The sequence below is a fragment of the Gadus macrocephalus genome, chromosome 6, assembly GCF_031168955.1.
Source record: "Gadus macrocephalus chromosome 6, ASM3116895v1".
NCBI lineage: Eukaryota > Metazoa > Chordata > Actinopteri > Gadiformes > Gadidae > Gadus > Gadus macrocephalus.
In genome coordinates this window covers 25,505,914-25,531,873 of record NC_082387.1, presented here as the reverse complement: position 1 = coordinate 25,531,873, position 25,960 = coordinate 25,505,914, and the positions used below count along the sequence as shown (strand labels likewise).

Below are 25,960 nucleotides of genomic sequence, written 5' to 3'. Positions count from 1 at the left end.
GCAGCTACGGAGCAGATGAAGATGAATCCATGGACCCTCTCTGTGCTCCTGCTGCTAGCTGGTAAGCTGTAATGCTTCTTCTGTTTACTACCGGGAACGTGTCTGTACACAAACTGGATCAAGCTGGCCTGTGGGCTCAACCGAGAGCTCTTTTTAGAGTCTAATGGGACCTCAACTCCACCACTAGACACAGACAAAGAAGCACTTTTTGATCAGTTTATCGTTTCATATGTTATCATAATAATAAATGCTTTGTTTTCTTAATGGGCCTCACCAAAAAAGCTTTCATATCATAAAAGAAAAAAACTTGATATATAGAGTTTGATGTTTGACACGATATATAGTATAATTTATTATGCTTTCTGATATGATATCAAATATTATATAACATGATATAAACCAAACACGTCACAATATCAACGTCCCACCCTGACCTTCTCAGAGCGTCTTCACCATCAACCAGTCGCTCTCATTCTCACCATGACGGTGAAAAGCTCAACTTGGAGAGAGCATGACCTCATGTGAGACCCTCCCTTAGAACCGGGCTCCCTGTTGTGACCCCGACTGTCTGCTTCCTCCAGGGCCGCTGGGGGTGGACCCTGACTGGCACGTGGAGTACCCTGACTCCTTCTGCGTGGTGGAGGGCTCCACCGCCACCATCCCCTGCAGCTTCACACACCCCGCGGGGCTCCGGGTGAAGCGGGTGGTCTGGTGCCACAATCATGAGTTCTGCCAGCGCCACGTGTACTTCGGGTACGACAGCAGCAACGTCCGGGCCGACAGGTTCCTGTACCTGGGGGACCTCGTCAGGAACTGCACCTTGAAGATCACCAAGACGGTGAAAGAGGATGCTGCAAGGTACCGCTTCCGTTGAAGACTAACGCCGAAGGGTACGCTGGACCGAAAGGAGTCATAGTCAACGTCACGAGTAAGTGTTCTGGTACTGTTACTAGTTGGTTTTACATCTAGTACTGTTACTAGGGTCAGTGGTACTTCTACTGCTGTCCCATTATAATAGGACTATAGGTAGAGACGAGACTTGGTTCCCATTGGGGAGGGATTAGTAGCTTCCCGAGTCAACCTTGAGCAAGATGTCCTCACCCACCTGCTCCTCATGAGATGTTTCTGGATGTCCTGGAAGACGCTTTGGATCATAGGGACTCGATCACAAAGAGCTTGTCCAGGAACAGCCTGGGAAGTTGGCGCATACAACAGTTTGTAAGACTCCTTGTATCTGCAAACTGACAGTAAATATTAAATTACAAGTGAAGACCACTTCAACTTCAGAGAAAATGTTGTCAATCTGTCCGGTTGTAAAGAACGTCCGTCTCACTGTGTCTTCAACAGATGGAGAGGATGTGAAGGTCAGAAGCTCCGTCACTGACCATGTGGTGAAAGAGGGCGGTCAGGTCACACTCACCAGTACCTCAGCCTGCTCCTTCCACCAATTGGACGTCCACTGGTACAGAAATGGCCACGCCCTATCAGAGACAGGCCCCGCCCTCCACCTCAGCTGTCTGACCAATGACGACACAGGGGATTACACCTGCTCTCTGGACCCCAGTGGGCAGAGCACCTCTGCGCCTTTGAGTCTATTGGTGTTGGTAGATGAAGGTGAGCCCCTCTGTGTTCACTAATGCACATGAGGGTGGTCCCTCATCTAATGTAATATAGTCTTTTATAGCCTAACATTATCTAGTCTAATATAGTCTATTATAGTTTGACATTATCTTATTGAATCTAAAATAAAGTCATTTCTCTAATGTAATTGTTTCTGAAATGATGTAATCTACTCTAATCAAACTGTATCCAACATATTATATCATGTAATGTAATCTTACTGTTATTAAGAAAGTGATCTCATAAAATTGTATCTGACATGAATGCGTTCTTTTACAAAATAAGAGAAGTCTGGCTGGCTCCTGACGGTGTCGGTGGTGTTGGTGCTGCTGGCTGTGTTCCTTCTCCTCCTGGCTGGGCTGGTCTTCACTAAAAGGTACTCAAATCAAATCTGAGAAGAGGTCAAAATAGGACGCTGAAGATGATTTGTGAGATGATATTTTTGGAAAGATGAAAGTATTTATCCCTAAGATTTGCGTTGATAAACAGTACATGTCTGTTCAACTTGGGGAGCAACGGAGCTCACTGTGGGGCTCACCGGGAGAGATTGCAATTACCACTCATCACCATAGGGGTCGCCAAAGGGAACAGAACCGAGATCTTCCAAATGTCCACTTTGATCTTGATGCTGATAATGAAGATGATATTGTTTGAAAGGCATTATTACCCTTGGAGATTAAACTCATAGTAATTAATAGAAATCCAACTGAAATCTCTAATATGAAATGTTACCTTGGTAGTTAATTGGTGTTTTATTATTGGACATATCTGTAATGTCTTTTTTATTTTTAAATAGGAGACAAGCACAAAAAAAGGAATCAGAGGTGATTCAAAAACAGGTGAGTACTTCCTGTCAGTTTCAACTAAAAGTGTGTGTGTGTGTGTGTGTGTGTGTGTGTGTGTGTGTGTGTGTGTGTGTGTGTGTGTGTGTGTGTGTGTGTGTGTGTGTGTGTGTGTGTGTGTGTGTGTGTGTGTGTGTGTGTGTGTTTGGGTTAATGGATGGATACACATGTTTGTGTGAGTGTGTCTGTCTGAGCACCTGTCTGTCTGTCTAGGAGGTGGACTGTAAACAGGAAGCGGTGGGAGCTTCAGAGGAAGTCAGCTATTCGACCGTCCACTTCACACTCAACTCCTCAAGGTAACCGTCTCCTGTTACGATGTTACCTTCTGATGATGAAGAAGACGGTAACAATGTAATTATTCATCACTAATAAGATGAGATGATGTCATCTTTTATCGGTGAAACAGATCAGTAATTGTTCATTGATGAAACCAGTGCCAACACTTACTTCATTAAAACATCCCTAATGAAATGTTTCTAAAGCTTAACGGACGATAACGGTCCGGGCGATCAAACCATCGTCTCCCCTGGCTTTACCTCCGGTACAATAGCGTTTAAAAAATTGACTTGGTTGTATAAAAACTGCCAAAGAGAATTTAGCGTGTGGGTATTAAAGTGTTTTTAAATACCCTGTTTAGCTTAAGTTTGAACACTTTGTGAATTTAAATACATTTTAAACATGTGATACGGCCCAGATTGCTGCGATTTGCTGTAACGGACACAACCAGAAACATAAACCGCCTCCCAAACGAAGCTCTGTACATCAACACGCACACATGCAGGCGCACACGCAAACGAACACGCACACGCACACACACCTTCACCCTGGCATTCAAGAGCACCTGAACTGGAATTCAGAGGAAAATAGATTTTTAACAAACTCCTTGGCGTAGACACTCAAAAACGTAGTGTTTTAAATCAGTTTTCCAAAATAATGTATTATTTGAGTAACTGACAGAATGGCATAGACGACTATGTTGAGATCAAAGTAGGTTTAAAATCAGAACAGTTGAACTGGTTCACTAGTTCAGTGGCACTTAAAGCCTACTAGGGAAATGTTGAAGGGAATCTGAGGTTTGCTGGTCTGCTTCTGGCTGACAGATCAGCCCCTGGACCGGAACCTGAGATTGTCTACAGCGAGGTCGTTGGCTGAACCAAACTCAAGCAGCGACTCCTCTTCCTCCTCCAGTGATGACGAGATAAGGGAACACTGACGTCATCATGTCTCATGTCTGTCACAGACTTATTTGTTGAGTCTTGATTTTTTCAGTTTATATTTCTGATTGTAACATTTCTGATGATTTCAGTGTTTTATGCATTTGAGTTTTCTTACTTTATCGTATGTTGTTTATTCTGAATATACTCAAGGTTGTCTAAATAACGGTGAGGTTTGTAAAGACTGGTTCTTCTCCATTCTGCTCCTGATGACTAGGCTACTTTTTAAAGAATACTTCTCCATTTAGTTTCCTGATGGCAAGGCAACTCAGTCTTTCGTGAGCCTGTCCTTCTTCTGCTAGCTTACAGTATTTCAAACCGGTATCACGCAATTGCGTGATACCGGGTTGAGTATTTATACAATAATGTAGGCTTACAATAAGATCTGTCATGTTCTTATCATCGGTGGTTGCTGTGTTAAAGTGAAGCCATTTTAAATACTGATAAAGTTAATGGGGGGCAGATAATCACCATCACCACTGTGGAGCTAATATAAGAAGGGGGAAGTAGAATTCACTGAAACTCAGCAGGAACTTTGTCTGCTGCCATGTGTGTCGAAGTCCTCTCTGCTCCGAATACTATTATTAAGATAGCAGAAGTCAGATAGAATTGAATTAAAGTCTTTTTGTGAAGCATCTGTATAAAAATACAGGTATTATAGGTATGCATAACCCAATTTAGACATCGAACAAGCTTTTTGGGAACTTTATTAGACCTTTCAAGTAGGCTATTATGGAAGTTGAATTATTACCTAATACTGAGTATGCAGTGTATTTTCATTTGGATATAGCTGTGGAAATATTCCTACATTAATAAATAACATTTATATCTTAGAGTATGTTGTAAAAATAATGTTTTGTACAAATAATGTCTTTTCGAGATGTTGTTTTCTACATTGGGCAGATAGAATCCATTTCCTGTAACCTTTCACAATCAGCCAATCAGCCCTCCCCCTGTCCAAGTGGCGTTAATAACCAGACACAGAGAGGCAGCTACGGAGAAGATGAAGATGAATCCAAGTATAACAAATTCCGTTAATTAAAACAGAAACTCGTCACATTCTGTTGTTATTCTTTTTATCGGGAAATCAATGTTAAACGCCAATAGGCTAAAGAGACACAACAGAAACACATACACCGCAATCATATAATACATATATTGTCTGTTTTCGATGTCATGCGTGTGTGGTTATTTATACAACAAATTAACAAACAATAATGATCCGTGATCAAGTCCAAAGTGAACCAGAGTCTCGCACGGCCGCAGTGTCGGCCTGTTTCCGCGATTGTCTTTACAATGTATCCAACAAAACAGTCTCTGATCGTAATCCAAATCAAAAACAGCAATCCATTGCGCAGAAAAAAACAGGAACAAAATTACCGCTTCGCTCACCAGATCCCGAGCTGAGTAAATCCTTCCCAATTCTGGTAGGCTACTCCTATATATGTCTCACTTTGTGGATCGGTCCAGAGAAAAGCAGTTGGTGGAAAGTATTAAATAAACAAAATACATATAAACAAAAGATCGCTATAACAACTGGCATTTGCTGTCTAAGTCGTATTGATATATCTAACTTAGCTTGCCGCCACTTCCTCATTCAAACTCCCCCCGTGAGAAAAAACACACACCCCCGTTTTGTACGTTCACCCCCCTCTACAACCCAGGTGCGTACCTATTTAAAGGGATAGGCCTACACATAAGGAGGCTAAGTGATCGCTAAAAATGCTGTCCCATACATATTTTAGTCAGTGGGATAATATACCGTAAACATAGCATATGGCCAGACAATGTATTATTTCCAGCTCTCATATGTCAACTGCCTATGAGCCTATATGGCTCTTTTCCAGCCTCTATGTTTGATAACAGACACTGATTATTATGTGAACATCACATAGTTCCCCCCCCCCAGTCTATGCCTAGCGGGAGCTGAAATATGGCTTGAGATTTACAACATTCACTGTGTCTTCCCTCCTAGATTGGTCTTCCCATCTGACTTTGTAGTTAATGGGCCCTAACTTTTTCATCACTACAGCTGGACCAGACCATTTTGGCGCAAGCTTGGATGAAAATTTTGCTGCTGCATTGGAGAGATGATGCGCTTTGACCCAGACCAGGTCTCCATCGGAGAATTGCGCATTTCTCCTGTGGATATTGTAATACCTGGCTTGTCTGGCTTTGGCCGCATTCACTCTCCTACTGACCTCTTCTGCTAGCTTCTGCTGTCTTTCCATCACAGAGTAGCCTGGTTGTTCTGGAGATGGCATCGGGGATTTGGTGATGAGCCTTTCCAGTGGTCCTTTCAGGCTCCTCCCAATCGCCAGTTGAGCTGGTGTTGTCCCGGTGGTGTCATGGACGGCCGTGTTTATTGCAAACCTAAACTCGGGCAACCAGCGATCCCACTCTCGGTGATTATTGCCAACATACGAGGCCATCATTGTCTTAAGGGTCCTATTGACCCGCTCTGTTAAATTGGTCTGTGGATGGTAGCTGGTGGTCAATTTCTGAGTGACACCCCAATTCTTACAGAGATCTGCCAGCAGATTACTGGTGAACTGGGGTCCTCTGTCTGACAGTAAGTATTTGGGTACGCCCCAACGCAGAAACACATCATCTTTGATGATCCGGCACAGCTTGGTAGATGTACTGTCTCTCAAAGGGAACAATTCCACCCACTTGGTATAGTAATCCACTATTACTAAAAGGAAAGTGTTCCGTTGCTTGGTGATTGGCAAGGGTCCCATGTAATCAATCCCCAGCATGTAGTTTGGCTCTTCTACGACTGTGGTTTGAAGAAGTCCTGCTGGCTTCTGGTTGGATGGTTTATATTGCTGACAAGTTTGGCAATTCTTAATGTAGGACCACACATCTTTGCGGATGGAGGGCCACCAAGCAACGTCCATGATTTTCAGCAATGTCTTCATCCGGCCCAAATGCCCTCCTAATGGATTGTCATGGTAATATCCAAGGAAGTCATTCACCATAGATTTAGGCACAGCTAATTGGTATTTGGCTCCACCCTCGGCACTGGGAAGTCGTCGATATAATACACCCTGGTGTTCTTCAAAACCAATCCGATCAGTTCTGTCATCGGAGTCTCATCTAATTATGTGAACATCACACAAGGACCCTCTCTGTGCTCCTGCTGCTAGCTGGTAAGCTGTAATGCTTCTTCTGTTTACTACCGGGAACGTGTCCGTACACAAACTGGATCCAGCTGGCCTGTGGGCTCAACCTAGAGCTCTTTTTAGAGCCTGATGGGACCTCAACTCTACCACTAGACACAGACAAAGAAGGACACTTTGATCAGTTTATTCTTCCAAATGTTATCTTAATAATAATAATAGTGATGATAACAACAATGCATTGTTTTCTTAATTGGCCTCACCCAAAGAGCGTTCATAAATAAAATAACAACTTGATGTATTAAGTGTGAAATTAGACACGATTTCCTAATTTATTATACTCTATGATATGATATCAAATGTTATATAATATGATATAAAACCAAACACATTACAATAACAACGTCCCACCCTGACCTTCTCAGAGCGTCTTTACCATCAACCAGTCGCTCTCATTCTCACCATGACGGTGAAAAGCTCAACTTGGAGAGAGCATGACCTCATGTGAGACCCTCCCTTTGAACCGGGCTCCCTGTTGTGACCCCGACTGTCTGCTTCCTCCAGGGCCGCTGGGGGTGGACCCTGGCTGGCACATGGAGTACCCTGACTCCTTCTGCGTGGTGGAGGGCTCCACCGCCACCATCCCCTGCAGCTTCACCAACTCCAAGGTGAAGAAAAAGACCCGCGCGGTGGTGGAGCGGGTGGAGCAGGTGGTCTGGTGCCCCAGTCACAAGTACTGCGACAGCTCCACGACCAACGTGTACGACAGCAGCAATGTCCGGGCCAACAGCAGGTTCCTGTACCTGGGGGACCTCGTCGGGAACTGCACCTTAAAGATCATCAAGACGGAGAAACAGGACGCTGCAACGTACCACTTCCGCTTCGAGACCAATGGCGGAGGGTACACCGGACTTAGAGGAGTCAGAGTCAACGTCACTGGTAAGTGTTATTTCTGGTATGGATAATAGTTTGTTTTACATCTAGTACTGTTACTAGGGTCGATGTTACTTCTACTACTGTCCCATTACAATAGGACTATAGGAAGAGACTAGACTTGGTTCTCATTGGGGAGGGATTAGTAGCTTCCTGTAGTCAACCTTGAGGAAGATGTCCTCTCCCACCTGCTCCTCATGAGATGTTTCTGGATGTCCTGGAAGGCGCTATGGATCAAAGGGACTCGATCACAAAGAGCTTGAAACTTCAGGGTAAATGTTGTCATTCTGTCCAGTTGTAAAGAACGTCCGTCTCACTGTGTCTTCAACAGATGGAGACGATGTGAAGGTCAGAAGCTCCGTCACTGACAATTTGGTGAAAGAGGGCGGTCAGGTCACACTCACCTGTACCTCAGCCTGCTCCTTCCACCAATTGGACGTCCACTGGTACAGAAATGGCCACGCCCTATCAGAGACAGGCCCCGCCCTCCACCTCAGCTCTCTGACCAATAACAACACAGGGGATTACACCTGCTCTCTGGACTCCAGTGGACAGAAAACCTCTGCGCCTTGGTGTCTATTGGTGGGGGAATATGAAGGTGAGCCCCTCTGTGTTCACTAATGTCATGAGGGTGGTCCCTCATCTAGTGTAATATAGTGTATGATAGTCTAACATTATCTAATATAGTCTATTATAGTCCGACATTATTTAATTTAGCAAAGTCTATTATGTCTAACATTTTCTAATCAAATATAGCCTATTATAGTCCAACATTATATAATCTAATAAAGTATATTTTAGTCTAACATTATCCAATTGAATATTTCACAATTACTCGCCGAGAGCTACAATTATTCACCTCAGGCTCCGTGAATAGTGGGGAACAGCCCCCTCAACCTTCGGTCTCGGGGGCTGTTCCCCACGATTCACGGAGCCTGAGGTGAATAATTGTTTCGGTATATACTACACGTGAACGCTCCATATAATAAACAAGATAACCCTTTTTGTCTGGATTTGTTTGTTTTTATTAGCGGCATATTTGCTTTTTATTAGCGTGACGAGACGACCGTCACACGCTCTGAAAACAATATCCCGAGTTTGAGATCTCAGTCATGGGATATTGCATCTTCAACAGTTTGTGTTCCCTAATGCACATGAGGGTGGTCCCTCATCTAATGTAATATAGTCTATTATAGTCTGACATTATCTAATATAGTCTAACACTATCTAATATAATATATTGTACGATAGTCTAACATTATCAAATGTATTAAAGTTTAACATTATCTAATCTAATATAGTCTGTTATAGTCTGACATTATTTTATTTATTAAAGTCTATTATGTCTGACAGTATCTAATCTACCGTAATTAGCCTATTTTAGTCTAACATTATATAATCTTACAAAGTATATTATATTCTAACTAGAGCTGTCGGTTAAACGCGTTCTTAACGGCGTTAACGCAAACCAATTTTAACGGCGTTAAAAAAATTATCGCGCCGATTAACGCAAATATTTTATTTACAAAAAAAAAAAGATTTTTTATTTTTTTTTCTTTGGCTCAAAACAAAGAAGCAGTAGCCTGACTGCTATGTTCAAATAACATTTGTTCAAAGCAGTCGTTTAATTGCACTATAGGCTCTTTTTTTGTATCGTCCTGTTTTGATCAGTATATGCCAATGTTGTTATCAATAAAAAATCATTTGCACAAGACAAGCCGATGCACTTCACCATGTTGATAAGAGAATTAAAATGAGAAGAATTATGGGACAAAAAAATCAAGGGATATTTAGCATAGAAAAAGAATTTGCGATTAATCGTGAGTTAACTATGACATTAATGCGATTAATCACGATTAAATATTTCAATCGCTTGACAGCTCTAATTCTAACATTATCTGATCAAATATTTAACAATTATTTGCCGAAGGCTCCGTGAATTGTGGGGGATAGCCTATTCCCCACTATTCACGGAGCCTGAGGTGAATAATTGTTTTGGTATATTCTAGTTCTGACACTCGCGTTAGCAAGGTGTCCAGTTGTAAAGAACGTCCGTCTCACTGTGTCTCCAACAGATGGAGAGGTTGTGAAGGTCAGAAGCTCCGTCACTGACCATGTGGTGAAAGAGGGCGGTCAGGTCACACTCACCTGTACCTCAGCCTGCTCCTTCCACCAATTGGACGTCCACTGGTACAGAAATGGCCACGCCCTATCAGAGACAGGCCCCGCCCTCCACCTCAGCAATCTGACCAATGACAACACAGGGGATTACACCTGCTCTCTGGACTCCAGTGGGCAGAAAACCTCTGCGCCTTGGAGTCTATTGGTGGGGGAAGATGAAGGTGAGCCCCTCTGTGTTCACTAATGTCAGGGTGGTCCCTCATCTAATGTAATATAATGTATTATAGTCTAACATTATCTCTTAATAAAGACTATTTTAGTCTGTCATTTTCTAATATAGTCTCTTGTAGTCTAATATTATCTAATCTAATATAGTCTATTATTGTTTAACGTTATCTAATTAAATCTAATTGAATCTAAAATAAAGTCATTTTATAGGTAATCTAAAGTAATTGTTTCTGAAATGATGGCATCTAATCTAATCAAACTGTATCCAACACATTATATAATGGAATGTAATATTACTGTTATTAACAAAGCGATCTAAACTAATCTTATTGTATTTGATGTGTTGTTTTACAAAAAAAGGCAGGTTTGGCTGGCTCCTGACGGTGTCGGTGGTGTTGAAGGTGCTGTGGGCTGTGTTCCTTCTCCTCCTGGCTGGGCTGGTCTTCGCTAAAAGGTACTCGAGCACTACTAATCTGTTGAACTAGGCGTAGGGAATGGAGCCCACTGTGGAGCTCACCGGGAGAGATTGCAATTACCACTTATCATCATAAGTCGCCAAACGGAACAGAACCGAAATCTTAGAAAAATGTCAACTTTGATCTTAGAGTGGAAGTTTAATGACCTGCCACCAGGTGTGGCATGTGTTTAGATGAGCAACGTTTGCTACAGTCCAATGGGTAGGCTGGTAGACCCAAAAGAAGCACCACACACACACACACACACACACGCACATGCACGGGCACACTCACACACCTTGGACTGTTTACACTTCTACCCTCAGGAAGGAGGTATAGAAGTATGAAGTCCAAAACTTCAAGACTAAAGAACTCTTTCTTCCCCACTGCCCTCAGACTCCTTAACAACAGATAGGAGTCTGTTGTTGAGGAGTATTCTACCTCAGGACTGCCGCAGCTGTTTACATTTTGCTCACGCACTTTGGCTTTCTTGGATTTGCACCATTCCGTTTTATTTATTTGTTTATTTATTTATTTATTTATTTTAACTTAAATGTATTATTTGTTCTATCTATCTTGTAAAAAAATCTTGGCATTCAGTCTGTGGACACAAAGGAAGAATTTCATTGCACAACTGAGAACGTCTCATTTATGCATATGACAATAAACACTTTGAATTGAATTGAATTGAATTAACCCTGATATTCAAGAGCACCTGAACTGGAGTGCAGAGTAGAGTGTATTATGGCGTAGACTCGCAAAAACGTAGGGTTTTAAATCTGTTTTTCAATATAATTTATTATTTGAGTAAATGACAGAATGGCATAGAATACTATGTTGAGATCAAAATAGACATACTAAGATGTTTTAAACAAAAACTGTTTCACTGGTTCACTAGCTCAGTGGCACTTAAAGCCTACTAGTGAAATGATGAAGGGAATCTGAGGTTTGCTGGTCTGCTTCTGGGTGACAGGTCAGCCCCTGGACCGGAACATGAGATCGTCTACAGCGAGGTCGTTGGCTGAACCAAACTCAAGCAGCGACTCCTCTTCCTCCTCCAGTGATGACCGAGATAAGGGAACACTGACGTCATCATGTCTGTTGTCTGTCAGTCTTATTGGTTGAGTCGTGTTCTTTTCAGTTTCTATTTCTGATCGTAATATTTCTGATGATTTTAGTGTTTTATGCATTTGAGTTTTCTTTCTTTATTGTATGTTGTTGTTTATTCTGAACATACTCTAGGTTGTCTGAATAACGGTGAATTTGTAAAGACTGGTTCTTCTCCATTCTGGTCCTGATGATAAGGCTATGTTTTAAAAAAATACTTTTCAATTTAGTTTCTTGATGGCAAGGCTGCTCAGTCTTTCATGAGCCTTTCTTTCTTCTGTTAGCTTACAGTATTTATACAATCATTTATTTACAGTCTATGGGTCATGTAGGCTTACAATAAGATCTGTCAGGTTCTTATCATCGGTGGTTGCTGTGTTAAAGTGAAGCCATTTTAAATACTGATAAAGTTAATGGGGGGCAGATAATCACCCTCACCACTGTGGAGCTAATATAAGAAGAGGGAAGTATAATTCACTGAAACTCAGCAGGAACTTTGTCTGCTGCCATGTGTGGCGTTGTCCTCTCTGCTCCGAATGCTATTATTAAGATAGCAGAAGTCACATAGAATTGAATGAAAGTCTTTTGGTGAAGCATCTTTATAAAAATACAGGTATTATAGGTATGCATTTTTTTCTATGGCTGCAATTTAGCCATAGAACAAGATTTTTGGGAAATGTATTAGACCTTTCAAGTAGGTTATTAAACTATAAAAGTTTAATTATTACCTTATTCTGAGCATACAGTGTATTTTCATTTGGATACAGCTGTTAATTAGCCTAATGATTTCTCAATGCAAATCGGTATAGTGAAGGGGATTTGATGATGTGGGACTATTTTCATTCCAAAGGCTAAGGGAACTTAATCAGGATAAATATCCTGGATCCATGAAATAATTGGCTTTTAAAAAATAAAATCTTCCTGCCTCTATGGGAATTTACAATAGGGGTCTATACTTATGCACCATCTATTTTAAGGATAGATGGTGTTAACAAACTGGATCCAGTTTGTTAACATTTATTTATTTACAATACATTATTCATTTAAAAAGCAAATTGGTGTCCTTAAAGGTTGAATTTTTCATCAGGCATTAAGATCAATTTCCAAAAGATGATTTTTTATTCCTCTTTTTAGTCAACTTTAGCAAAGGTGACTAAAGTTATGCCTATCACTGTGTATATATATATATATATATATATATAATACACACACATATAGTTTTTACTATTCAGTTATTTAATGTAATTCATGATATAAATCAATAAACTCAGACCATGCCAGCAGCTTGTCCGCTCTTTCCTCCGTGTTGTCCTAAAGTCTCCACCACGGTTTCCTGAGCTGCATGAGGAGGCTCCAATCGCTCAGAGAAAGGAGTACAGATGTACTCCTCCCCACCGACGCAGGGAGGAGAACCAATGAGACAATGAGAGAGGGAGAAGGGAAGCAATATATGGTAATTAAAGCATTGTGAAGGGAGGTTATTGGCTATTGCAGAGAATATCTAAAAGGAGGAAGCTACATGTGAAGACTATTACTGTAGCTTTTCACAATCAGCCAATCAGCCCTCCCCCTGTCCAAGTGGCGTTAATAACCAGACACAGAGAGGCAGCTACAGAGCAGATGAAGATGAATCCATGGACCCTCTCTGTGCTCCTGCTGCTAGCTGGTAAGCTGTAATGCTTCTTCTGTTTACTACCGGGAACGTGTCCGTACACAAACTGGATCCAGCTGGCCAGTGGGCTCGACCTAGAGCTCTTTTTAGAGCCTAATGCAACCTCAACTCTACCACTAGACACAGACAAAGAAGGACACTTTGATCAGATTATCGTTCCATATGTTATCATAATATTAATAGCAGTGATGATAATGATAATGCATTGTTTTCTTAATGGGCCTCACCAAAAAAGCTTTCATAACATAAAAGAAAGAAACTTGATATCTAGTAGTCTGAAGTTTGACATGATATATTGTATAATCTATTATGCTTTATGATATCAAATAATATATAATCTGATATCAAATATTATTTAATATCCTGCTCACTATCGTGCTGTTTCTACACCACTTGCTCTTCCTGATATTGGCCTTCAGTAAAAATGACCTGTAAACACGAACAATCTCTACATGTTAAGACACAAAATACGGTCGCGTTAACGCAACATTTCTAACAGATTATTTACTCTCATGGCCTTCGATACTAAACTACGAGTTTAATGTAACACCCTTCAGGGACATTTTGAAACCTGACAATCTAGTTGGAAACATATGAATTAGTATCAGTTATAAGTAAGTGTCTAGTTAAATTGCCTCTTAGTGAGGGCTAGTGTAGGCTACTTTATATTTTGCCTATTGTGTAGAAATGTTGACCGTCAGAGCCACTCCCAGTGTGGGTAGGTGTTTGTGTTGGTGTATAAAGGAGCTGGGATCCTCTGTCACCCTTGACAGGAGAAGTTAGAACTTGACCTGTCAGTCACCATGGGGGTGAAGGGCTTGTGGTCACTGCTGGAGGACTACAGCAAGACCAACAGTGAGATCTACGAGGACATCCACTTCAGGGACAGCAAGCTGGTGGTGGACGGCAGTATCCTGGCCCACCTCCTCTACAAGATGGCCAACCTGGACCAGAACCACGGCGGGGAGTACCTGGCCTTCCAGGCGGAGGTCCAGACATTTTTCAAGACTCTGGACAAATGTCAAATTAAAGCAAAAGTTGTGATTGACGGAGGCTCGGGCCCCAGCGACATCAAACTAAACCACAGGATGGACCGTCTAAGAACACGTGTCAAGAGGATCCCTGACGCTCTGAAGGGTGGGAAAAGGGACTTCTATGCCCTCTTTACCACGACAGTGTTCGAAGAGACGCTGAACGACATGAAGGTGCCGATGGCCAGGTGCTTCGGAGAGGCTGACGGCCAGCTGGCTGCCCTGGCCAGAGAGTGGTGCTGCCCGGTGCTGTCCAGAGACAGCGACTTCTACATCTACGACCTTCCAGAGGGGGTTCTACCCCTGGATCAATTCCAGTGGGACTCCGTTAAACCAAGTGGGGCCAGGAGTTACATCTCCTGCAAGCGATACACCATGTCCAAGTTCTGTGCCCTTTTCAACATCGACCACCAGCTGCTGCCCGTCTTCGCCGCTTTGGCAGGGAACGACTATGACAACCTCAGAGATGTTGAGTGGGCCAGGTATGTTCCAGCGGGAAGTCCTAAAGTGAGGTTCGGAGGCGACCGCCTGGTGGGCCTCCTGAGTTGGCTGGGAGCCAGGACAGACCGGACGACAGAAGACACCTTGACAGCAGCGATGGCACTCACACACAACATTAGCCAACAGGCGCGGACGGAAATGCGGACGGAGGTGCAGAACGCCATGCTAGAGTACCGACTCCCAAGCTCCTCTCTGCGTAGGTTTTTCAGTGAGGGAACTATTCCGCCACTGCCTGCTGAGATCTGGAGCTGGGTCCCTGAGTGGGTCCGTGCGTCCCTGGCCAGAGGAGACCTGGGGGCCAACATACTGGACAATGACATACTTGTGCACAGGAGGAAGTTTCTGCGAATCCAGGTGGAGTGCAGCAACCTGCAGAGCTCTAACCTCACCTCATGGCCCATCCGGCAGGTGATGTACGGGCTGCTGCTGGGCCAGGGGGGGGGTGAGGTGGAGGAGGTGGACCGGGACGGTCTGGAGCTCGTCAGTGTCAAGGTGCGACCGCTGGTCCAAGGAGCCGCTCAGACGCTGAGGCTGGACTCTCCGCCCCAGGTAGGCCTACCGACTCATTCAGCTGGATGATGGATGGAGCATAGTTATATAATAGATGGACACTGGCAGTCGGCATAGTTATCTCCAAACAAAGAATAGGGCTAGGCTAAATCGATGCTAAAGCAAGGTTATATCAGGAGATTTACAAACTGATTAATTTTGTGTAACTTAATTAGGGTTAGGGATATGTATAAACCTGAACGTATATTGTCATAGTAACACGTCATTCTTTTCAAATCCGTCTAACTCCTCACTCAAACTGATATTGTCAACTTCTTTGAGCACTACCTTGGTGAAATTAATATTTTATTTTTATTACGTAATTCAGAGTTCTTGGAAATCCTTTCGATGGCCATGCGTTTTGTTCCCACTTCCAGGCAGACCGCGCTGTGAGGCTGCAGGTGTGTCTGGAGACGCTGGGCGTGGAGGAAGAGACGCTGGAAGGAGTTCCGGCTCACCTGCGCCTCCCAGTGGCTGTGACCTGCTACTGGCTGAGGAGGGCCAGCCCTGAGCCGACGCTCCTCAAAGCTCTGCTGATGGTCATGGTCCAAGGAGAACTGAACCGACGAACAGGAGGGACAACAGGTAGGTAGCACATGTGGTGCTTGGCAAAAAAACTAAACAAACAAACACTCACCACCTGTGTGTGCGTGCGTGTGGGTGTGTGGGTGTCTGTAGGCTGGCAGGGGGTCACCTGCCACAACCCTCAGCCTCTGGATGGTGTCGTGGCTCACAGCTTCAACCAATGGCAGGCCTGCCTGAAGGACGCCTCCCAGCTCAACCTGCTGCTCTCCAAGCCCCTCCCTGAACCCCACTACGCCTGGTGAGACACCCAGACAGTACTGTTTCCATAGCAACACCATCACCCGGACAGTACTGTTTCCATAGCAACACCATCACCCGGACAGTACTGTTTCCATAGTAACACCATCACCTAGTCAGTACTGTTTGCATAGCAAAACCATTACTAGCCATTAATGTTTCCATAGTGAGACCATCATATAAAGTCTGAAGTAACTTTAAATAACAGGAAAACATCACAACACTGATATTTTAACAGTGAAATACTGAGAAATGTTAACGTATACACATCTGTGACAGAGAAAGTTGAGGCTGGGGTCAACAGAATGTAGTTTTAAGATAAGATAAGTGCTTCATTAATCCCAGACGGGTTGGTCCAGGTTGTACCAGGGCAGGCTGGTGCACCGGCGGCAGAAGCAGCTCCAGGAGAGGGAGCCAGAGGTCATCGTACAGGACGACCAGTTCATCAGTCTGTACAGGAGGCTCCTGGGAGCAGTGACCCAGCCAGACCCCGGGGCCAACAGGAGGACTGGGGGGCCTGAGGCCCAGCTGAGGGCCAGCATGGAGCACCTTCACCTCAACACCCAGGAGGAGGAGGAGGAGGAGGAGGAGGAGGAGGAGCTGGGCGGGGCTGCAGGCCTGGATCAGGGCTCGGATGGTTCTAGGGTGGAGGTTAAAAGCAGGAGGAGGAAGCAGTAGAGGGAGGGGTGGGAGTGAGCAGGGGGGGGCTGATGGGGCACAGTGTTGGGGTAACGCGTTACAGTCATATATTATATTAAGCAGCAACAGAGTTAAAAAACCTGTTCATCATATCATTTTGGAGTTGAGAACGGTATAAAATTAGAATAAGATGTTGCATCACAATATTAAGCATGTGGTCTTTTTCTAAGCATGAATCATGAGTTGTGTTTGGGGCTTGGTTAAAATAGTCGATTTTCTGATTAATATTGATCTTAATTTGATCTGCTGATCGTTCTTTCAATACAACAATACTAAACAGACATACACATGTATGCATATGTATATGTATAAATATATATATATATATATATATATATATATATATATATATATATACGCAGATGAATATACATACACCACACATATATACATATACCACATATATACATATATATATATTTACATTTTATTTGTACTATTCACTTATTTACTGCAATTCATGATATAAATCAATAAACTCAACATGTCAGCAGCTTGTCCGCTCTTTCCTCCGTGTTGTCCTAAAGTCTCCACAACGGTTTCCTGAGCTGCATGAGGAGGCTCCAATCGCTCAGAGAAAGGAGTACAGATGTACTCCTCCCCACCGACGCAGGGAGGAGAACCAAACGGTTGGCTCAAACTGACTGGAGCAATCTGACTAATCAAAGATTACAATGACAAAAAAACATGTGAGGGGATCTTAATCAAACACAAACAAAGAACACACCATTGGGAAGCTTAATGTTCGATTCATTAAGAATCACTAAAGTGAAGTCACTCTGCAGGACATTTTGAGGCAGACCCGATAGTTGGAGACCACAAAGGGCGAGACTTATTTGCACTTGAAAGCGATGTGATTTTGAGGTTGGTGGCTATTGCAGAGAATATCTAAAAGGAGGAAGCTACATGTGAGGACATTTTGCTGTAGCCTTTCACAATCAGCCAATCAGCTCCCCCTGTCCTACTGATGGCTATAGCCAGACACTAGTCGGACATTATCTAATGTAATGTAGTCTCTTATAGTCTAACATTATCCTATATATTATAGTCTATTATAATAATACATTTAATTTAGAGGCGCCTTTCAAGGAACCCAAGGTCAATTGTCTGACGTTATCTAATGTAATATAGTCTATTTTAGTAGACATTATCAAATATAGTCTACTATATTTGTATAGTTTAACATTATCTATTATAGTCTAGTATAGTCTAACATTATCTATTATAGTCTATGATAGTCTAATATTATCTATTATAGTCTTACATTATCTAATGTAATATAGGCTAGAAAAGTCTAACATTATCTATTAAAGTCTAGTATAGTCTTAAATTTTCTGATATTGTCTCTGAAAGTCTATCATTATCTAATCAAATTTAGTATATGCTACACGTGATCATCCTAAATTGCCCCAATTTGATTGGTTTGCTATCTCTGGATTTTGGGCAATATCCCATGATTGAGATCACAAACTCAAAAAATAAATAATAATGCCGTCAATAAGTGTTATCTTGTTTATTTTTGGAGTGTTCAAGTGTAGTATATACTAAACTATATTAGTATATAGTTAGTATATACTACTAACTATCACTTCGGTAAATAATTGTTAAATAATCTATGATAGTCTAACATTATCTATTATATTCTAGTATAGTCTAACTTTATCTGACATTATCTATTACAGTCTACCTAATGACCGCTCCATCCATGGATGAATCCCTTGTGTTGTTCTCCAGGATTCCACAGGTCCGTCCACCTGGTGGTTGCTGTGGTGAAGGGCGTGGTGTTGGCGGTTCTCCTTCTCCTCCTGGCTGGGGCTGGCTTCGCTAAATGGTTCACAAACAAAACCAATCAAATCTATAAAAAAGCTTTTTGTCGATATGAGACATTGAAGTTGATTTAAAAAAACATATTTGTGCACGTAAGATTAAAGTGGAGATGTTCATGTTAATAAATGTGTTAAAGGTGATTGTATTTTAGAGTAATTATTTTGTCATATTGGAGTAAATTCCAATGCTGTCCCTGTGGGCTGTGGCTGACGGCTGGTCTCAGCAGCCTCACCTGGCCTGAGTCCGGCTGAGAGACTCTGGGGCTGGTGGGGCTGCACACCTGTTGTGCGTTGGCTAGTCAATGCTCACAGGTTAAACCAGCCGTCACCACAACCACTCAGGAGATCACCTAGATGGCAGCATTGATCACCATCTTCATGTTTCAGGGACTTCAACATCCGCAATAAACCGGTTTGTACTTCATCACCCTGTGTCCTGTGTCTCGAAGAGCCCAGTGAAAGCCACCTAGAAGAAATGAGTCGGCCATCTTCAGGTACAGTGGGGCGGCCATCTTGAGGAGGAGTGGGTCGGCCATCTTTAAGTGGAGTGTGGTGGCCATCTTTAGGAGGAGTGGGTCGGCCGTCTTTAAGAGGAGTGGGTCGGCCATCTTTAGGAGGAGTGGGTCGGCAGTCTTTAAGAGGAGTGGGTCGGCCATCTTTAAGAGGAGTGGGTCGGCCATCTTTAAGAGGAGTGGGTCGGCCGTCTTTAGTTTTATCTTAACTTTGTTTCTATCACAGAATGGGGAAACACAAAAAGAAGAACCAGAGAATCAACCAACGAAGACACAAACCACAAGGCATAAATATAACTGAGCAGAGTCACTGTTGATCCTTATCACCAGAAGTCCCGCCCCTCTCTGCCCATTGGCCAACCCATGAACTCAGGCGGAGAGCGAGAGACTGTGTGAGATAAGCTCAGCAGCTCACCAACACTCATATTTCCCTGTCTTCAGAGAACATCCGTAAACTAACATCCACAATATCTTTTTCATAGGTCAGCGTTTGAATTCACACACGTTGTTGAGGGGTAATATCTGGGGGTCACTGAGATACAATTATCATGAAGACATTTAGTCGCAACTTATTCTGCCAGTTATTGTACTTTAAACATGGTCATTGTTCACGTTATCTTGTCATGTTGACGATAATAATGACTGATCTATAATCCATATACACTGGAGATAATCCAACTGTGACCGATGTTGGCCGCGTACATTGTGGCCCATCGTGCATCCCTAACTTCTTGTCTCTAACTTTGATGAATCAAATAAAGACATAATGGTTCCTCAATATAATAATAGAAAGTCAAACTTAATCCAAAGCAAAGGGACTACTTCTATAAAACACGTTGGTAATGGGTCTATAGGGACGCTCTACTGGGCCAATATGAACTGAACTGTTGATAGGATGTCATGTCACTGAGAGAGGGAGAAGGGAAGCTATATATGGTATTTAAACATTGTGAAGGGAGGTTATTGGCTATTGCAGAGAATATCTAAAAGGAGGAAGCTACATCTGAGGACTATTACTGTAGTCTTTCACAATCAGCCAATCAGCCCTCCCCCTGTCCAAGTGGCGTTAATAACCAGACACAGAGAGGCAGCTACGGAGCAGATGAAGATGAATCCATGGACCCTCTCTGTGCTCCTGCTGCTAGCTGGTAAGCTGTAATGCTTCTTCTGTTTACTACCTGGAACGTGTCCGTACACAAACTGGATCCAGCTGGCCTGCTGGCTCAAGCTAGAACTCTTTTTAGAGCCTGATGGGAACTCAACTCTACCGCTAAAAACAGATAAAGAAGGACACTTTGATCGGTTTATCGTTCCATATGTTATATATATATATGTATAATATTAATAGCAGTGATGATACTGATAATGCTTTGTTTTCTTAATGGGCCTCACCAAAAAAGCTCTCTTAAGATAAAAGAAAAAAACTTGATATCTAGTAGTCTAGTAGTAGAAGTTTGACACGATATATAGTATAATTGATTATGCTTTCTGATATGATATCAAATATTATATAATATGATATAAAACTAAACACATTCCAATATCAACGTCTCACCCTGACCTTCTCAGAGCGTCTTTACCATCAACCAGTCGCTCTCATTCTCACCATGACGGTGAAAAGCTCAACTTGGAGAGAGCATGACCTCATGTGAGACCCTCCCTTAGCACCGGGCTCCCTGTTGTGACCCCGACTGTCTGCTTCCTCCAGGGCCGCTGGGGGCGGACCCTGACTGGCACGTGGAGTACCCTGCCTCCTTCTGCGTGGTGGAGGGCTCCACCGCCACCATCCCCTGCAGCTTCACCCACCCCAAGGTGCACAAAGACACCGCCGTGGTGATGGAGCGGGTGGTCTGGTGCCCCAATCACAAGATCTGCCACGACCCCACGCCCAACGTGTACGACAGCAAGGGCCTAAACAACAGCAGGTTCCAGTACCTGGGGGACCTCGTCGGGAACTGCACCTTAAAGATCACCAAGATGGAGAAACAGGACGCTGCAACGTACCGCTTCCGCTTCGTGACCAACGCCGATAAGTACACCGGACAGAGAGGAGTCAGAGTCAACGTCACTGGTAAGTGTTACTTCTGGTACTGTTACTAGTTAGTGTTACATCTAGTACTGTTACTAGGGTCGGGGTTACCTCTACTGCTGTTCCATTATAACAGGACTATAGGAAGAGACTAGACCTGGTTCCCATTGGGGAGGGATTAGTAGCTTCCTGTAGTCAACCTTGAGCAAGATGTCCTCACCCACCTGCTCCTCATGAGATGTTGCTGGATGTCCTGGAAGACGCTTTGGATCAAATGCATTTCATGATTACTTGCATCTGCAAACCGACAGTGGTAAATAGTCAATGATAAGTGATGACCACTTCCACTGAAGGGTATATGCTGTCAATCTGTCCAGTTGTAAAGAACGTCCGTCTCACTGCGTCTTCAACAGATGGAGAGGATGTGAAGGTCAGAAGCTCCGTCACTGACCATGTGGTGAAAGAGGGCGGTCAGGTCACACTCACCTGTACCTCAGCCTGCTCCTTCTACCAATTGGACGTCTACTGGTACAGAAATGGCCACGCCCTATTAGAGACAGGCCCCGCCCTCCACCTCAGCTCTCTGACCAATAACAACGCAGGGGATTACACCTGCTCTCTGGACTCCAGTGGGCAGAACACCTCTGCGCCTTGGTGTCTATTGGTGTTGGTAGATGAAGGTGAGCCCCTCTGTGTTCACTAATGTCATGAGGGTGGTCCCTCATCTAGTGTAATATAGTGTACTATAGTCTGACATTATCTAATGTAATATAGTCTCTTATAGTCTAACATTATCTAATCTAATATAGCCTATTATAGTTTAACATTATATAATCTTATAAAGTATATTTTACTTTTTATTCTCTTTTTTACTAACATTATCCAATTGAATATTTAAATATCACTCACCTCAGGCTCCGTGAATAGTGGGGGACAGCCCCCTCAACCTTCGGTCTCGGGGGCTGTTCCCCACTATTCACGGAGCCTGAGGTGAATAATTGTTTTCGGTATATGCTACACGTGAACACTATATAAAATAAACAAGATAACCCTTTTTGTCTGGATTTGTTTGTTTTTATTCGCGGCATATTTGCTTTTTATTAGCGTGACGAGACGACCGTCACACGCTCTGAAAACAACATCCCGAGTTTGAGATCTCAATCTCGGGATATTGCCCAATATCCCGAGATAGCAAACCAATCAAATTGCGCCGTATTAGGAGTTTCACGTGTAGCATATACTAAAGCCTATTATATTCTAACATTATCTAATCTAATATAGTATATTATAGTCTAAAATAATCTAATCTAATATAGTGTATTATAGTCTGACATTATCTAATCTAATGTAGTATATTAGTCTCGTACTGTCACTAGTCAGTGTTACTTCTAGTACGGTTACTAGTCAGTGTTACTTCTAGTTCTGACACTAGTGTTAGCAAGCTGTCCAGTTGAAAAGAACGTCTGTCTCAGTTTATCTTCAACAGTTTGTGTTCACTAATGCACATGAGGGTAGTCCCTCATCTAATATAATAGTCTATTATAGTCTGACATTATCTAATATTGTCTAACATTATCAAATATAATATATTGTACGATAGTCTAACATTATCTAATGTATTAATGTCTATTATAGTCTAACATTATCTAATCTAATATACTCTGTTATAGTCTGACATTATCTTATTTATTAAAGTATATTATGTCTGATAGTATCTTATCTAATTATCTATAGTCTAAGATTATATAATCTTACAAAGTATATTATATTCTAACATTATCTGATCTAATATTTAACAATTATTCGCCGAAGGCTCCGTGAATAGTGGGGAACAGCCTATTCCCCACTATTCACGGAGCCTGAGGTGAATAATTGTTTTGGTATATTCTAGTTCTGACACTCGCGTTAGCAAGGTGTCCAGTTGTAAAGAACGTCCGTCTCACTGTGTCTTCAACAGATGGAGAGGATGTGAAGGTCAGAAGCTCCGTCACTGACCATGTGGTGAAAGAGGGCGGTCAGGTCACCCTCACCTGTACCTCAGCCTGCTCCTTCCACCAATTGGACGTCTACTGGTACAGAAACGGCCACAACCTATCAGAGACAGGCCCCGCCCTCCACCTCAGCTCTCTGACCAATGACGACACAGGGAATTACACCTGCTCTCTGGACTCCAGTGGGCAGAACACCTCTGCGCCTTGGTGTCTATTGGTGGGGGAATATGAAGGTGAGCCCCTCTGTGTTCCCTAATGTCATGTGGTCCCTCATCTAATGTAATATAGTCTCTTGTAGTCTAACATTATCTAATCTAATATAGTATAATATAGTCTGACATGATCTAATTTAATCTATGCATAAATTAATTTCATAGGTGATGTAATTGTTTCTGAAATGATCTAACAAAATAATGATGAAACAAAGTGTATCTAACACGTTGTAATGTAATCGCACCGTCAGACTGGCGTCTGACGGTGTCGGTGGTGTCGGTGCTGTTGGCTGTGTTCCTTCTCCTCCTGGCTGGGCTGGTCTTCGCTAAAAGGTACTCAAATCAAATCTGAGAAGAGGTCAAAATAGGACGTTGAAGATGATTTGTGAGAGGATATTTTTGGAAAGATTACAGTATTTATCTAAAAGATTTGCGTTGATATAAATATCTGTTCAACTTGGGGATGGAACGGAGCTCATTGTGGAGCTCACCGGTAGAGATTGCAATTAACGATTATCCCCATAGGGGTCGCCAAAGGGAACAGAACGGAAATCTTCGAAAAGTCCAGTTTGATCTTGATACTGATAATTAAGAAGATGATAATATTTGAAAGCCATTATTATCCTTGGAGACTGAACTCATGGTAATCCATAGAATTCCAACTGAAATCTCTAATCTGAACTGTAACTTGGATAGTAAAATGGTGTTGTATTATTGAACATATATTTGTAATGCCTTTTTTAATTATTAAATAGGAGACATGCACAAAAGAAGGCATCAGACGTGATTCAAAAAACGGTGAGTACTTCCTTTCAGTTTCAACTGTGTGTCCGTGTGTCCGTGTGTGTGTGTGTGTGTGTGTGTGTGTGTGTGTGTGTGTGTGTGTGTGTGTGTGTGTGTGTGTGTGTGTGTGTGTGTGTGTGTGTGTGTGTGTGTGTGTGTGTGTGTGTGTGTGTGCGTGTGTGTTTGTGTGTTTGTCTGGATTAATTGATGGACACGCGTGTTTGTGTGAGTGTCTGTCTGACCACCTGTCTGTCTGTCTAGGAGGTGGACTGTAAACAGGAAGCGGTGGGAGATTCAGAGGAAGTCAGCTATTCAACCATCCACTTTAAACGCAATACCTCGAGGTAACCGTCTCCTGTTACGATGTAACCTTCTGACGATGAAGAACAGGGTAGCGACGTGATGCGATGATATTATCCTTTATCTGTGAAACAGATCAGTACTTGTTCATTGATGAAACCGGTGCCAACTCTTACTCCATTTAAACATTCCTAATGAAACAATTCTAAAGCTTAACGGAAGATAACGGTCCGGGCGATCAAACCATCGTCTCCCCTGGCTTTACCTCCGGTACAATAGCATTTAAAAAAGTGACTTGGTCGTATCAAATCTGCCAAAGAGTATTTAGCGTGTGGGTAGTAAAGTGTTTTTAAATACCCTGTTTTAGCTCAAGTTTGAACACTATGAGAATTTAAATAAATCATGACATGAGTTGTTTTGAGTTCTAGGAAGGACGGAGGGGGAGGTGTTATCCCCATGGTTACGACCCACGGCAGCTTTTTTTAATCGAGGACAGATCTTAGCTTAAGACAGTGTGACGGGGTGATTTTGTGCATGCGATGCGGCCGAGACTGCTGCAACGGACGCAACAACATAAACCGCCTCCCAAACGAAGCTCTACGCACGCACACACGCACGCACACATGCGCACACACACACACACACACACACACACACACACACACACACACACACACACACACACACACACACACACACACACACACACACACACACACACACACACACACACACACACACACACACACCCCTTCCTCCTGGCATTTAAGAGCACCTGAACTGGAATTCAGGGGAGAGCTGATTTTTAACAAACTGTTTGGCGTAGACTAGCAAAAACGTAGGGATTTAAATCTGTTTTTCAATATAATTTATATTTGAGCAACTGACAGAATGGCATAGAATACTATGTTGAGATCAAAGTAGACATACTAAGATGTTTAAAACAGAAACAGTTTCACTGCTTTATTAGCTCAGCGGCACTTAAAGCCTACTGGTGAAATGATGAAGGGAATCTGAGGTTTGCTGGTCTGCTTCTGGGTGACAGGTCAGCCCCTGGACCGGAACATGAGATCGTCTACAGCGAGGTCGTTCGCTGAACCAAACTCAAGCGGCGACTCCTCTTCCTCCTCCAGTGATGACGAGATAAGGGAACACTGACGTCATCATGTCTGTTGTCTGTCACAGACTTATTGGTTGAGTCTTCTTCTTCGTCAGTTTCTATTTCTGCTTGTAACATTTCTGATGATTTCAGTGTTTTATGCAATTGAGTTTTCTTTCTTTATTGTATGTTGTTGTTTATTCTGAATATACTCAAGGTTGTCTGAATAACGGTGAGGTTTGTAAAGACTGGTTCTTCTCCATTCTGTTCCTGATGACTGGGCTATGTTTAA

At 42.8% G+C, this 25,960-nt stretch overlaps 2 protein-coding genes across 2 annotated transcripts; both read left to right on the top strand.

The window, feature by feature from the left end:
• Window positions 1-25,960, top strand: LOC132459601 (sialoadhesin-like). The gene is made up of 11 exons (XM_060054247.1): window positions 1-61; window positions 7,363-7,737; window positions 8,063-8,329; window positions 9,807-10,073; window positions 20,963-21,325; window positions 21,697-21,963; window positions 23,241-23,507; window positions 23,702-23,819; window positions 24,242-24,284; window positions 24,531-24,613; window positions 25,615-25,960. The coding sequence occupies exons 1-11, from the start codon at window positions 16-18 to the stop codon at window positions 25,664-25,666; spliced, it is 2,148 nt and encodes a 715-aa protein (XP_059910230.1). The 5' UTR covers window positions 1-15; the 3' UTR covers window positions 25,667-25,960.
• On the top strand, window positions 14,103-17,415 carry LOC132458855 (protein asteroid homolog 1-like). The gene is made up of 4 exons (XM_060053195.1): window positions 14,103-15,395; window positions 15,773-15,980; window positions 16,074-16,218; window positions 16,577-17,415. The coding sequence occupies exons 1-4, from the start codon at window positions 14,118-14,120 to the stop codon at window positions 16,893-16,895; spliced, it is 1,950 nt and encodes a 649-aa protein (XP_059909178.1). The 5' UTR covers window positions 14,103-14,117; the 3' UTR covers window positions 16,896-17,415.